A 15,071-nucleotide genomic window follows, 5' to 3' on the forward strand; every position below is an offset into this window, starting at 1 on the left:
AATGATTGATCCTTTCATACATAAACTGGCATATCATTTCCTATCATCACATTTAGTGTATCACATATTAAAGCAGCAGTCCAAGCTGCCATTCCCCCCTCCCCCCCTTGAATATGTGCATCAATACAACTACACAATGATAAGTAATTAGCTAAATTGGCGAAGATTCGGCTCGGGGGTTCACTAAATGGCTGCAGAGTATTGACTCAGTAGCTATGACTTTGTAAAAAGGTTGCTATAGAAACAAAAAAGGCTTGTTACATTATAAAATACATTAAAAATGTAATTCAGAGTTTTAAAAAAATACTACAAGTATTTGCTCATAGTACAGAAGTGATTAAAATAAATTAAAAAAACACTTAGGATATTGTTTTGTCTGCAGCTTTAAAATATTAAGATGGCAGTTCTGTGAGTGGCACTTTGTCCAGGTGTCTCAGATACATTGCAGAGAAGCAAGGTGTACAAACAGGTGTGACCAACACAGCACGCAACGTGCACCCCACCCCAGGCTTAGCCTTCAGCGTGCCTCTCAAAGTACCCGCAGACCGCATCCCGTATCTGCTCGGCGTAAGCATTGATGGGAACAGAAAGGCAGTGGGGTGAGGGGGCGCGAGGGGAGTCCACCATCTCCACATCCTCCAGCCAGCGTGCATCAAACCTCCGCTCGTGCACCTCACACACATTGTGTAACACACAGCATGCCAGCACCAGTGTTGGCACCTGTCCGGGTGGACAGTCGGCAGGCACCAGGAGGCATTGCCAGCGGGCGCGCAGGCGCAGGAGGGCGATCTCTGCCACGCTGCGTGCCCGCTCCAGGCGCCTGTTATATCGTATCTGCTGCTCACTTAGCCCGCTCCCCTGCAAGTACGGTTTGAGCAACCAGTCCTGCAGCGGGTAGCTAGTATCGCCCAACAAGAAGTAGTTGCGGGCATCACCCAAGAACATCTCCCTGGGTGCTGCCAGGAGCCCGCCCTCCCGTGCCAACGCCCACAGGTGTGAGTTCTCCAATATTGTGGCGCTGTCCATACCCCCCGGGAAGCTGGCGCAGGCGTCCCACAGGAGGCCCTGCCCGTCCACCGCTGCCTGTAGTACCAGCGACTGGGCACCACCTGTGTTTGCATGCTCAGGCAGGGGAATACACAGCTTTGCTATTGCGCCCACGCAGTGTGGGAAGCCCCAGCGTGCATTGAAGATCCGTGCAGTGTCCCTCAGTGCTTGGCGATCAGGCGGGTGCAGGTATACAGGCTTCAGGACGGTCACCAAGGCCTGGCACACCTCGGATAAGAAAAGAACGGGTCATTGCACCAGGGGGGGACACAGTATCGCTGCTTTTAAAGTACAATAAAAATAAATGTTCATTTGCAACTATCTTCTCCTTTATAGTTGTGTTTATGATAATAGAACGCGTGTGAATATAAAAACACACACACACACACCACCCAAACCCAGCAGCAGGAAGGAGACAGAACTGCAAGGTAAGTGGTCATATAAGTTTTGGTTATGTCTATCGATATGTTACACTAAAACAGTGTGAGACCACGTACCTTGCAAAGCCATCTTCTTCCTGCCGCTGGGTTTGTGTGGCTCATTCTTGCATTTATTTATCTTATTACGATACGTTCACTAGGCAAAATATTGAGCCGTATACTCGACTTGGAGTCAGAGCACACAATAACAGTAACAACCCAAAAGATTGGAGCCAACATACTAAACTGTACTATTTAGAAGGGTAAAAAAGCAGATACACCAAATGGTACAATAAATGTGTCTTTACTAGATTAACATTTCGGCCTCTCAATGGAGCCTTTTCAAGGTGAGAAACGGGGTGTCCGGAGCTGTACCGTGTTAATGTCATCTCTGGGAACACCCTGCTTCTTACAACTGAAGGTGATTCTGGTATCTCACTCCTATATAAAAGGTACCCCAGCACGCTGGGCCAACAATAGGAAGAGGCCGGGGATGACGTAGCTTCCCATTGGCCTGTAGGACTTTAAAATAGACATTTTCTGTGCCCTGACAGAGCTGCCGCCAGCAGCACCTTCACATGTAAGTATCACAGGAAGCAGGGGGTCCCCGGAGCTGAAATCAACGCAGTTAAGCTCCAGAGACCCCCTGCTCCAAATATATTTTTAAAAAAATAAAAAGCCCGGGAGGTAAAGCAACTTTAACACACTGTGCCAATTACTGTTATTGGCTACTCAAGGGAACAGCCCTCAATAGGGCAAGAAAGCCTTAATGATTGCGATCGATTTCACGGGACAATTCCAAATGGCAGCCATATATATTTTTTTAAAGTCTCCCCACACCAAAAAAAAACGTGACATCAAAATAACTGATGCTAAAATCGGGAAGTTGGCAATTAGGATGGAAATGGGGGATTTTTTTTTTTTTAACAAGATTTTTTACCTCCTTCACGCACTTGTATACGGCCTTGCGTCCCACCCCGAACATCTCCCGGAGCAGGGGGCATTGAGCGTTGCATGCCAGCCTCCACAAGGCGATGCCCAGCTTCTCCTCAGGGGTGAGTCCCGGGCGCTGCAGGCGGGTGCGCAGATGGTCACACAGGTAGAGGAAGGTGTCTTTGGATACGCGGAACCGGTCCAGCCAATCGCGCGCCCCGAAATCCTTCAGGAAGGAGTGGTGGTGAGAGTGAGCGAGTGTCCTAGCTGGGGGGCAACGGACATCTCTTCCCCTAGCCAGTAACAGCTGGAATAATACAAAATATATATATTGTTTGTAATTACTCAGCAAAGTTGCATGTGCGTTAATGCTCTGCAGGCCCCTCTGCCAGCAAAGAGGTTAAAGGTTAATTAACTTAATATGATTGGCATCCGTCCACAAATTCAATCCCTCCTCAAAATAACATTATTATTATATGCCTGATATAAAAAAAAAAAACATATGGTGGCAGTTAGCTATATTCGACCCATTAAATATGGCACGGACATTTAGATTGAGTCTTTGGAGGGTCTGAAGTGTTAAAGAAGCAATCCATACATATATATTTATAGACGCAGGCACACCAGTTACCATTAAGAGTGTTTAAATATAAGCAGAATTACAAAGTATTTTTTCTCACCTTGCTGGCACCTTGAGACAAATAAAATAATACAGTATAATGAGCTTGTATAACTCTGCTATACTGTATATTAAAAACCTGTAACAGTGCCTGGTATATTTGGAAATCATCTGCTGACATATGCAGGGTGTGCCCTAATTTGATTACAACTAGACTGATCAGCTATTAGTTACAACGTATGACACCGGATCTATGGTGTATGGATTTCTACTAGCTATATACCAGATCAAATTACTAATAGGTCCAATTGATATTTTCTATTGTAGCTACTATATCCTATAGCGCTTTAACAACTAATTAATATAGGAGATATCCTGTTGTACTAATTGAAGATACCTTTCAAACATACTTAACCTATATCAATAATATTTGGGACTAATACCAATGGTCAGTAGTTTTGATTTGCTCCTCACTTGGGGGATTTTCATTTTTAACTATTACTGTAAATAAATCACGAGCGTCGTTGTTGATAAATAACATTTTATTATTTTTCATATATTCTTTTTGAAGTCAGTGGTACATATAAGGTGTATTTAATACCTTGTTCTATAGGAATAATGAAATTCCTGATGATTTTATCATATTAATAACACTAATATGTACTTTGAGAGCAATATAGAGGGACCTAATGTGAGAGCTGTACCTCACATATCACGTTACTAAGCATTTAGTCGTTTTTTCCCTATGCACCTAAGTATTTAATTATACTAATTAATATAAACGATCTAAGAGCGAGCGGAAGGTTAATTTCTGTTAATGACAGTTGCTGTAGGTGGCCATCAGATTCACTTCGGCTTGGTCATTGATGAAATACCTTGCTGTCCCACACCCACCCATCGCATTGTGACTCAGTCTGCTGTCATTCTGTGGTTCTGGTATGTGGACTGCTGTGATATTCGTCACATAACTTGCTGCCCACAAAAGGATTGATGCTGTCGACTTCAAACTTTCCTTCCTTGTTTCTCCTTGCTTTGCTATATATTTCACTACTGTACTGTTATCAGACCTTATTTGTATGTTTTCGTTTCTAATTAACATTGGAAGACTTTTGGTGCGATCTAAGCTGCTTTTATCACAGATTTGACAGTAACTTGCGGTCTGCTACTGACCAGTTTCCTTGCACTATTTCAGCTCTCGTTTGTGCCTCTGTCATGGTGAGATTATGGCAGGCTGTATAAGATCACATAAATATATATAACAGATTATATATATTTATCACTGGGTCTGAACTGAAACGAGTCTTAGATATAATAAAGTATATTTATTCCTTTGGATAGGTGAACACACGAATAATACAGTAACAGACAAGAAGTACACTTACTTAGGGGTTGGGGAATGAGAAGTATGATGTAGCATTTCTCTTAGCAATCAGGTAATCATTCAGGTGATATCAGGTAACCATATCAGCAAACGAAGACCAAGGATATAGGGGGGACAGCAGTTTATAAACCTTTTATCCCTCTATCCTTAACATTAAGTACCTGTGATTGGTTTTCAATTACCTCCAGTCAATCTTTAACGTGGGAACACATTTTAATACATGCCCCCCTGCTAGCTGGCACAGGCACAGTAGAACTCTGGGGTCTCATTTCTGTAGCCCCACATATGCAAATAGAATGCCAGCCAGTCTACCCATTTGGATCTCTGGCTGGAAAACCTTTGTTTGAAGGTGTTAAATGGGACACTTAAAAACCGCTCTGGTTTGAGCCTTCTCCGCCCTCACATAAACAGGGAGGGTGACAAAACCCTTTGAACAATACTTAAGTCCTAGACATTGGGTCGCCTCTAGGGCCATCTGCTATCCTGGCATGCAAAAGAATTTCCTCTGGGTTCTATCCATACCTTGGGATACAGTATTGAACATAAAACATAAACGTATTAAAATATCCGGTTCCGCTGGGTCCAGCAGGTCCAAACTTCCCAGTTCTCAATGTCGGAACTGGGACACCGTATGGTCCAAAAGGGACGTGCTACGACCTTCGGAACCGGAGTTACACAAATGCACCTTAAATCATTTTTCATTTTAATACACAAATCTCCGCTACAAGAAATCACGGTTTTTCACTAAATCCCCATTGAAAACAACGGGTTCCGCCGCCATAGACTTTCAATGGTAAACTGCCGCCATTGGCGGCTATGGGAATCCCCGCCATAGACTTTCAACGGGGCGATGCCGCCGTTGAAGTCAATGGGAGTTTTCCGCCGTAGCCGGTCAATTGGGTTTGGCCGCCATTGAAGTCTATGGGAGAAATCCCGAACTTTCAAGGGGGTCCATACTCCGTCGGGTTGGTCTCAGAGGGTCAAGGATGGTTCTGCAGCGATGCCGGAGCAGTGGCTACAGATACCCCAAACCCTGACTCTCTGGACCCTCCGGAACCGGAGCTATGGAATATCAAAATTCAGCTTTTCACACTTAGCCATTTTCCTGAGCCGGTTCGGCCGCCGCCATTGGAACCTATGGCGCGGCCCGCTCTTATGGGTTCGACCCTTATCGGGGGTCCAGGATACGGGGACCCGGTTGTGGTCGAGTGGGGGGAAGTCTAGGAACTAGGGACAGAAAGAATTTTATTCCTAGGGGCCCTAGAACTGTTTATTCCCACGCCACTTGTCGTTGAACTTGACTTGTAAGTGATCAAAGCTCTCCTATTGAAATTGTATCCGCTTTGCGGTTAAGCGGTTTGGACGGCAGCCAACTTGTTCCTGGAAAGCTCTTTCGAGGGTTTCTCCATTGAAGTCAATGAGCCCATAGACTTTCAATGGGAAACCGCCGCTCTCCCTCTCGGACGCCATCTGCTGGTCTTCTCAGGAACCGGACTCCACAGCAAGATTCACCATTAAAAAGCATTGAGCCCTAATGGCGGCCTATGGGACCCTGCAAAATGGTGCCTGAAAAGGTGGGAAAATCTACACAAAGGGCTATAACCACTATACAACTATTAACCCTTGTGCTCCCGGATGGATCCCAGTGTGTGTGGGCTGCAGACCAGTTGTTACAATAAAACAGGGGAAACAGGGGAATACACATGTACATGTCATTACCGGGGTTAAATCACCGTTCTGGGTCTTAGCCCAGTTAACCCTTTGACTCCCGGGTGAGGTCAGGGGATGGCCAAATGGGGTGTAACCCCTTTAATCCCGGGCCACCCCCTTTCTCCCTCTACAGCCTCCCAACCTAAATTGCTGGCATCTGTGGTGATGGTGAGCCAGCGAACTTGGTGAGGGGGATGTGACCTTCTTGAAGGTTTTGGGGGACTGTCCCACCATTTTAGGTTCTCTTATTTCTATTTTACATATATCCTTTGGATCTTCATTCCATTGTTTTAGAAAGTTTTCTTGCAGAGGTCTCATATGTAGTCCGGCCCATTTCACTACATTCAACATTGATGCAACTTCCCTAGAAGTGTCATGCAGTCGGCTGCTGAAGTGAAGCTTGCTGTCCTTGTATGTATCATTTTATTTATATAGTGCCAACAATGCACACAGAGCTTTACAACATTACAATAGGAGGTAAATACCTTACAATGGGAATTTATAAACAGCTAAATGGCAACATAAGGCTAAAGGAGACCCTGCCCCAAAGAGCTTACAATCTAAGTGATATGTTGGGAGGCTTAGAGACACATTAGGTGTAAAAGTACATTGTTAGAAGTGCAGTCAGGGGAGGTCAAGTGCAAGTTTGTAGCAGAGGAGTAGAACGTTTAATGAGATGCCTCTTTTAAAAGGGGGGATTTTCAGCTGGGCTGTGAGTGCGGGAAGTGAAGGTGCTTGAGGAATATTGAGTGGAGGAGCGTTCCATAGGTTGGAAGAGATTAGTGAAAAAAGTTTAAGACTGGAGAGGGCTGTAGAGGTAAAAAAGTGCAAAGACGAGACATCGTTGGGTTGAGCAGGAAACGAGTAGGTATATAACGAGAGATTAGAGTTGAGATATATGGAGGTGCAGGGCCTTAAAAAGAAGGGAGGAGCATTTTGTAGATTATATGGAAATTAATAGATATCCGACAGAAAGAATTCAGGTCGGAAGCGTATGCACGCCTAGAAGAGCAGGAGATGATTCAAGCAGCAGCATTTCAAATGGACTGTAAAAGAAAGCAGGTGTGAGGCAGGGAGGCGAGATACAAGAATGTTACAGTAATCAATACGGGAGGGAACAAGGGCATTCATTAATGTTGTAGTGGTAGTGGAACATAGGAAGGGACGTATCGTAGCAATGTTGCGAAGGCAACATCCCTTCATCCCTTGAAGAAGTGCGCGCATGCGCACGAAACGCGTCGGGAGGTTTTCGTGTATTTTAGAGCTCGTCTTGTTCTTGGAGGACATTGGAGAGTAGCTGGTGAAGCCGTGGGGGCAGTGTAGCGAGAGAGGAACACTCGCATTGGGAGAACCACGTCGCGTTGCAGTAGGAGCATTGAGGGGCGAGACGTCACATCTGCCGGAAAGCCTTGCAGTTCGAGTGATTCACCTTCCACCCCTATCACGTGGGGACGCCCGCGAGGGAGCTCCGGTCGCCATCTTTGGAGGATTACACTTGCGATTTCAGTGTGAACTGCCTTTACCCATTCAGGGTCCTGTGAGTAGGGTTTCATTTTTAGCCCTCTGGATACTGATCCTCCGGAACTTAGCATTAGCTGTGTCAATAAATATCTTTTTAATAATATATTTTAGCCTTGCTAGTGTTGTTGTGTTGTCTGTCTTGTCTGTTATGTGTTGTTAGTTGATCCTGTTTTAAGTCAACAGTATTTGGCATACTGCACTATAATCTGTTTTCTTTTCTTTTACATATTGCGCGGTCTGTGATGAGAGTCGTCAACCTATTCCTTCTGTTCATCTAAGGACCTTTATGTGGACATCTCAATTTATGGTTTGGAATTGATTGACATTCTGGCGCCGGTTTTTCTCTTTTTTTCTATGGTCTTTACTGATTGTACGGTCAGTTTTCACCTGGCTGCCAGTTGTTTATATATTTTGCACTAATTATTTCATTTAGCACATATTTTTAATGTTTTTTTAGCGCTGTGTTACACCGTCTTTTTTGGTTTACATCATCTACAGAGTTTCATAGAGGTTAAGGAGTTGGCATAAGAGACAATGAAAGAATGGTGAGAGAGTTAGGAGGAAAACCAGGAGATGGCCATGCCACGAATGCCAATAATGAAAAATGTGTAGGAGAAGAGGGTGGGCAACAGTATCAAAAGCGGAGGATAGGTCAAAAACAATTAAGTCTTTCCTTGAGATTTAGGTCATTAGCTAACTTGGTGAATGTGGTTTCTGTAGAGTATGCTGTGAGGTAGCCAAGTAGGTTATGGGAGTTCAGAAAGTGAAGCAATTCGTTCCATAAGATTAGAAGCAAGAGGGAGACAGGGCAATAGTTAGAAGGTGAGGTAGGGTCTAGGCTGTTATTTTTAATAATAGGGCTCAATAATAGCAATAGCTTGTTTAAAGAGATGGAAAAGTAGCAGAACACAGGTGAGTTAAAGAGTTTAGTGGGGATGGGGACAATGGTAGAAACGAGAGGTTTCAGGAAGTTGAGGAAAAACATCACGAGAGATACGTCTTCCTCTGTAGCTAGAGAGGAGTAAAAAAAAAAAAAAGTAGATGGAGGAGAATTAGGAATGAGGGGTGTGGAAGGGACAGAGGGGATTTCTTTGCGGAGAGCTTTTACCTGGCACTTGAAATAATCAGCAAACTCTTGGGGTGTATTAGGAGTGGAGCATGGTGTGGCAGGAAGTTGAAAGGCTGTCAAAGACACAAGATGTGGCGTGTTTTGGTTTTTTGACAATTTATAAGAGAGGTGAAGTAACCCTGTTTGGCAATAAAAAGAGAAGAGTTAAAGCAGGACAGAATCAATTTGTAGTCAAGGAAATCAACCAGTATGTGACTTCCTCCAGAGGCTTTTAGCGGAAGGAGTGCAAGAATGCAGAAAGCGGTGTCTGTGTGTTTAGCCAGGGCTGTGGGTTGGAGTGCCGTGAGTGTCGGCATACATGAGGAGCATACTGGTCAAGCGAGGAGACGGGAACATTGTTGTAAAGTTGTGACAAGGCTGTTTGCTTCAGAATTGTGTGGTAGTAAAAATTAAAGAAATAAAAAAGAAAAGAAAATATATATTTTAGGCTGGATTCCAAGAAGTAAAGGTCAATGGAAAGCAGGTTGCAACTATTGCAAGGAGAGGCTGGTGGTTGAGTGTGAGAAAATAAGAGATGAGGTTGTGGTCAGAGAGCGGGAAAGAAGAGATTGAAAAATCAGATAAAGAACAGTTTTTTGAGAAGATGAAGTCATGGAAGCAGCCATCCTTGTGGGTGCTGAAAGCAGTCCATTGGAGGAAGTGAGATGCCTAGGAATTAGAGGGGTCATCAATGTGATAGTTACCCACTCTCATCTTAGGAGACCAAGTCACAAGACAGGAAGAAGGATAACCAGAATTCAAAGTCGGAAAGGAAATTGGAGTGTGACGATGTAGTTAGGTGGCCTATAGATTACAGCATTATGCATAGAAAGAGCAGAAGAGAAAAGGCGAATTGTATGGGCCTCAAAGGATGAGTGCGTCGGGGAATCAGGTGTAGGTAAGGACTGACATTTACAGTGGAGGAGAGAAGAGTCAGTGTGTGAGAGCAAAGTTTCTAGTCAGTACAAAGAGGTGAAGGAAGCGAGAGGGAAACAGGTTATGAACAGTTAGTGTTTTGTTTGAGAGTTAGCGAGCATTCCAGAAAAAAAAGGGAGACAGGTGGGGGGGGGGGGGGAGAGATAGGTTGGAGCTTTTAGATATTACAGATGAGAATTTGAGAGTGGCCAGGGTTTGAAAAAAATGTCTCCAGCAGCCAAGAGAAGGAAGAGGGAAAGGAGACTTGAAGGAGCACATGCTCTTACGAGGAGAGGGGATAGGTGGCAGAAGTGAGAAAAGCAGTGGCGTTCATGTGTGTAAAGGAGAGGGACGAACAGAGGAGATGTGAATATATTAAGGAGAGCTGAGAGGCAGGTTAAAGGAAGAGAAAGTGTTATTGAGAAAAGAGGTTGCAGCAAACTGGAGGAAAAGAAGGGTGAGGATGGGATAAGTATTGAGAGAGATTGTGGTGAAAATGGGGGAGGGTAACGGTGCAGGCTAACAAGTGTAGAGCAGGGGTGCGCAAACTGGGGTGCGCGGCGGTTACAGAGGCCCCGCGCTCTTCCCCAAGGCATTTAAATTAAATGCCGGGAAGCGCGCACGAGACCTCCAACTTCCCTTACCTGGTCTCCGGTGGCTTCCGGCAATGCGTCGACATGGTAATGCAGCGTCAAATGACGTCAGAAGACGCCGGACACCAGGTAAGAGGGGGGAGGTGCGTGAGCAGGGGGGGGGGAGGGGAGAGCAGACAACGGGGCGCAGACTGAAAAAAGTTTGTGCACCCCGGGTGTAGAGAAGGAGGCTCACAGAAAGACATTCAGAAATATCCTCATGTAGATGAAGTTACTGCATGATCCAAGCCGGCCGAAGCCCACCACCTGTATAACTCCAGGCACACTTAAATATGAACACCAAGTGCTATGTCTACCCCTGCAATGCATCCCCAAACTTATACTGCGCAAATCACATGACCTCCCTACAAAAACAGACCTAATTGCCCATTACAGGAAGGAATTTAAGGTAAAGCCGACTAACTCTTAACATACCAGATAAACAAACAGTTCATGATAAGGCCGCGCGTATAGTGCCCGCGACGGGTGATGTCACCCGTCGCCGCTAGCGAAAGTTATATTTCGCTTTGCGGCGGTGGCGCGGGATTCTGTGCATTTGATTTGTTCAGGGGCTGTCACGAGGCGACAGCCCTTGAAAAATCAAATATTCCCGGCTTCCAAAATCCGCAACACAACGTCGCATTGCCGCCGTCAAGCTTACTATACGCGGACGCAGCGGCGGCAATGTATTTGTTTTTGGGTGGCGGCGCAGGCACTATACGCGCGGCCTAAGGGGGGAGGTGGGTAAATCACCCCAGGTCTGTTGTCTGAGCTGCAATCTCTTAAGCCCTTGTGTAAGGCAGTCCTACTATCACTTCTGCCGTATCAAACACCATTCCTAAAAACTTCAGGATACTGGAGTCGGAACTAGCTGGCTTTTATCCTTGTTCACAATGCAGCCATGGTGTTGTAGATCACTACATCTGCGTCCCTTAATAAATTGACCAATGTCCTGCTATTTCACAAGCCGATCATCCACATATGGGTATATTTGGATACCCATCTGTCAATTCTGCTATTAGGGGTGCCAGAACTTTGGTGAAGGTTCCTGGTGCCGTTGCTAGGCCAAATGGAAGTGCTACATACTGGTAATGCCTATGATCCACTGCAAACCTTACATCTTTTTTTATGTTTCCTTGCCACTGGAAAGTGCAAGTAGGCATTCTTTAGATCCACCAATAACATCCAATTGTAAGGTTTAACTTCTTGGAAGATCATATTCAATTAGATCATTTTGAATTCTAACTTGTACGTGATTACTTCTCTTAGGTATAGGACAGCGTTAAATCCAAGTCTTTACCAGGAATTTTTGGAATATTTTGCTGTTTATCTTTGAGGTACTCTTTATTAATTTACCTCGTAGTAGACTTCCCAAGATGGTATGCATACCTCTGGTTCCTTTTGTCCGTGGACAGTTTGTTAAAATTTTTTGTCTTTTTTGGGAACTTTTTGAACCCCAGATGGTATCAATACGATAGTATCTGAAGGACCCATCTGTCTTCTATTGATTGAACTCACACAGAATAGAACAACAAAGAAAGAAAGAACCCCAAGGAGAGCACTCGTCACCTCTGGATCACAGGGACACTAGTGGATAAATGTATGTAGTGGGTGAATAAATGATAAATTTAAAACACACTTTATTAATGAGTACATAACTCTAATGTAATAAAATAAGAGCGCTCAAGAATCAAAATGATGTGATTCAAGTAAGGCCAGTGAAACAGCGAATTAAAACGATATGGATGCAGCGAGATATGTGGCCACATAGTCCTGTACTGGAATAATAAAATCCTCCCACTGGGGGCTGCTGAGCTCTCTGACCTTCATGCAAACTTTCCTCTGGCGAATACCGCTCTTCCTTTGGGGCCATCAAAAAGACCTCCTTGTCCCCAATTCTAGGTTGACTGTTGAGAAAATGGTCTTCTCAGCCGATAGGATTTTGCCTATCTCTACTGCATCCTTTCAGACTGGCGGTCTGAGGAATAAAATATCCTTGTTCTTCTTTCTAGGGGTAAGAACGCACTTCTACCTCCTGATGCTTTGGATATACTGTAATTGCATCAAGTTTCTTCCCAAAGAGAAATTCTCCCTCAAGTGGTAATGTACTGTACATATGTTATTGTTTGAGGTAGAATCTGCCACACAGTGTCTATGCTACCACGCTCTCCTTGCTGCCAGAGAGAGCTGTGGATCTAGATTCCAACTTTACTGCATCGAACAAATCTCCTGCAATATATTCCAACATATTCCATCGAACAAATCTTCTGCAATATATTATTGATCTCAGATAGAGCCTTAAGGCCGTGTCCAGGGTGAAGATGAGCACGCGTGCGAGCAAACACATTGCGATAGTGTGTTGATCCAGAGTGAGCTCACACGTGCTCCTGAGCGCGGAGCTTGCAGAGAGAAATATGTGAATTTGTAGCGCGATGGCCGCTTCATGTGAACAGTTCACATGACGGCGAAGCAGCTCTGTGACGTCACGGACAAGCCCCCCTCCTCCCCCGCGCAACAACAAATTTCAAATGGGCAGGAATCGTCCCTGCTTATTCAGCGCCTGATGTCACGGCGCTCGAGCGAGAGCACGCTCACTCTCAGCCTGGACGCAGCCCAAGAATTGATGCTCGCTTGACTCCTTTCTCTAATGATTCAATGTTTGAGATCCATACGTGCATGGCTCTGGATACTGATGTTAGGGACACCACCGGCTTACATGCTGAACCTGCTGGTAAATAGGATTTCCTTAATAATAAGGGTTTGTACTCAAAGTGAGCAATCACACTGTGATCCAATCATTAATCTCTGCCATTCTAATTACTATCACTTGAGTGCATTTTTTACTTTAAAAAGTAGATGCAGAAACAATTTCCTATCCTACTTCAAGCTAAGGATGGAGTTAACCCAACGGTGCCCACTGCCAAGGCGGTAACAGAAAAAAATTATTACATGCGCAGACTTCTGCCATAAGTGGTTTCCAAAGGGTGTAACAGCTAAAATCCTAAACAAACCAAGGAAATATCATCTGGGTGTGCACCATATTTACCATTAGGACCTGCTGTTGCCTCTGCAGTTGATACAACCTCAGTCTGCTCCTCCTTCTCCTGGCCTCTGCCTCCCTCCGCTCCAGACAGTCCTGCGGTCTCAACCCCCTCCTCCTCCTCTTCATCATTAGAGACATGAGAAGCAGCAGCTGGGCCTCCGCATTCAGAGGCATGTTTGGACCTCCTTGAAGGGTACCCCTTTTCTCTCACACGTCTCTGTGCACAGTCCACCCCCCCCTCTCTCTTAGGGCTCCCTGCAGGGTCCTTCCCCGTTTCCCCTAGCCACAAAGCAGGGACCTCGACCTCTGTGCAAAACCAACTCTCTCTCCCAGGCTTTCCTGCAAGGTTCCCCTCTCGCTCTCCCTCAGCCTCCAAGCAGGGCCCCCCCTTCTCCCCCAGACCTCTGTGCAGGGTCCGCCTCTCTTCCAAGCCTTCCTGCAGGGTCTCCCTCTCTCTCCCACCGCCTTCCTGCAGGGACCCCTCTCTCTCAGGTCTTCCTGCAGGGACCCCTCTCTCTCAGGCCTTCCTGCAGGGACCCCTCTCTCTCAGGCCTTCCTGCAGGGACCCCTCTCTCTCAGGCCTTCCTGCAGGGACCCCTCTCTCTCAGGCCTTCCTGCAGGGACCCCTCTCTCTCAGACCTTCCTGCAGGGACCCCTCTCTTCCAGGCCTTCCTGCAGGGACCCCCTCACTCTCCCAGGTCTTCCTGCAGGGACTCCCTCTCTCCTAGGTCTTCCTGCAGGGACCCCCTCTCTCTCCTAGGTCTTCCTGCAGGGACCCCCTCTCTCTCCCAGGTCTTCCTGCAGGGACCCCCTCTCTCTCCCAGGTCTTCCTGCAGGGACCCCCTCTCTCTCCCAGGTCTTCCTGCAGGGACCCCCTCTCTCTCCCAGGTCTTCCTGCAGGGACCCCCTCTCTCTCTCAGGTCTTCCTGCAGGGACCCCCTCTCTCACCCAGGCCTTCCTGCAGGGACCCCCTCTCTCTCTCTCCCAGGTCTTTCTGCAAAGCACCCTCTCTCTATCAGGCCTTCCTGCAAGATTCCCCTCTCTTTCTCCCCCAGCCTCCAAGCAGCGTCACCCCTTCTCTCTGTGCAGGGTCTCCTCTCTCCCTCTCCTTCCTGCAGACTCTCTAACAGGCCTCTGCTCCTTCAAATATCACAAAGAGGATCGGGGCATGGGAAGGTATTGAGCGATCAGTTTCCCTCTGCTGGGCTCCAGCTGCATGTTCAGGCATAAAGTCCTGTGGTCAGCCAAATAGGCAAAACAACCCAGAATTTCTAGAGGGAATATCATTCTATATCTGTACTGTACGTTAAATCTGTGTGTCTGTAAGGTTTTTGCATAATCAGCATGTATACTGTGTGTGCATCATCAGCATTGTTTGTGTGTTAAACATAGTACAAAATATATATAATATCTTAACCCTGGCTGTGCTCAAAGCTGTGACCATGCAGCAAGCTTAAGCCTATAGGGAACCATGTATAAAATGGTTTTTGAAGCAAAAAGTGACAGTGTGCTCATTTGCATGTCATTTCCCAGAATCCCTTGCTGCAGTGGAAGTGCTGTGTGCTGGGTGATAATGGTGAAAGGCGGGGTTGCAGACCTGCCTAAGACATGCAAATGAGCATACAGTATATTTACATTTGATATATATATATATATATATATATATATATATATATATATATATATATATATATATTGTAAATCAAGCACTGAAAGTGTCCATCGAATTTTTAAGGCAATTAG

General features: G+C 45.7%; 1 protein-coding gene across 2 annotated transcripts in view; it reads right to left on the reverse strand.

The window, feature by feature from the left end:
- Positions 1–15,071, reverse strand: part of LOC142485413 (uncharacterized) — a 16,418-nt gene continuing 1,347 nt past the window's right edge. The window contains exons 1-3 of one of the 2 annotated variants that reach the window (XM_075584441.1): positions 13,332–14,706; positions 2,407–2,706; positions 1–1,275 (exon numbers count right to left, since the gene is read on the reverse strand). In XM_075584441.1, coding sequence (XP_075440556.1) covers positions 511–1,275; positions 2,407–2,706; positions 13,332–13,502 — 1,236 coding nt within the window. In that variant the 5' untranslated portion in view covers positions 13,503–14,706 and the 3' untranslated portion in view covers positions 1–510. Of the gene's footprint in view, positions 1,276–2,406; positions 2,707–13,331; positions 14,707–15,071 lie in introns of those variants that run through there. The other variant, XM_075584442.1, reaches the window with a different exon arrangement.

Source organism: Ascaphus truei, unplaced genomic scaffold (genome assembly GCF_040206685.1).
Source record: "Ascaphus truei isolate aAscTru1 unplaced genomic scaffold, aAscTru1.hap1 HAP1_SCAFFOLD_594, whole genome shotgun sequence".
Taxonomy (NCBI): Eukaryota; Metazoa; Chordata; class Amphibia; order Anura; family Ascaphidae; genus Ascaphus; species Ascaphus truei.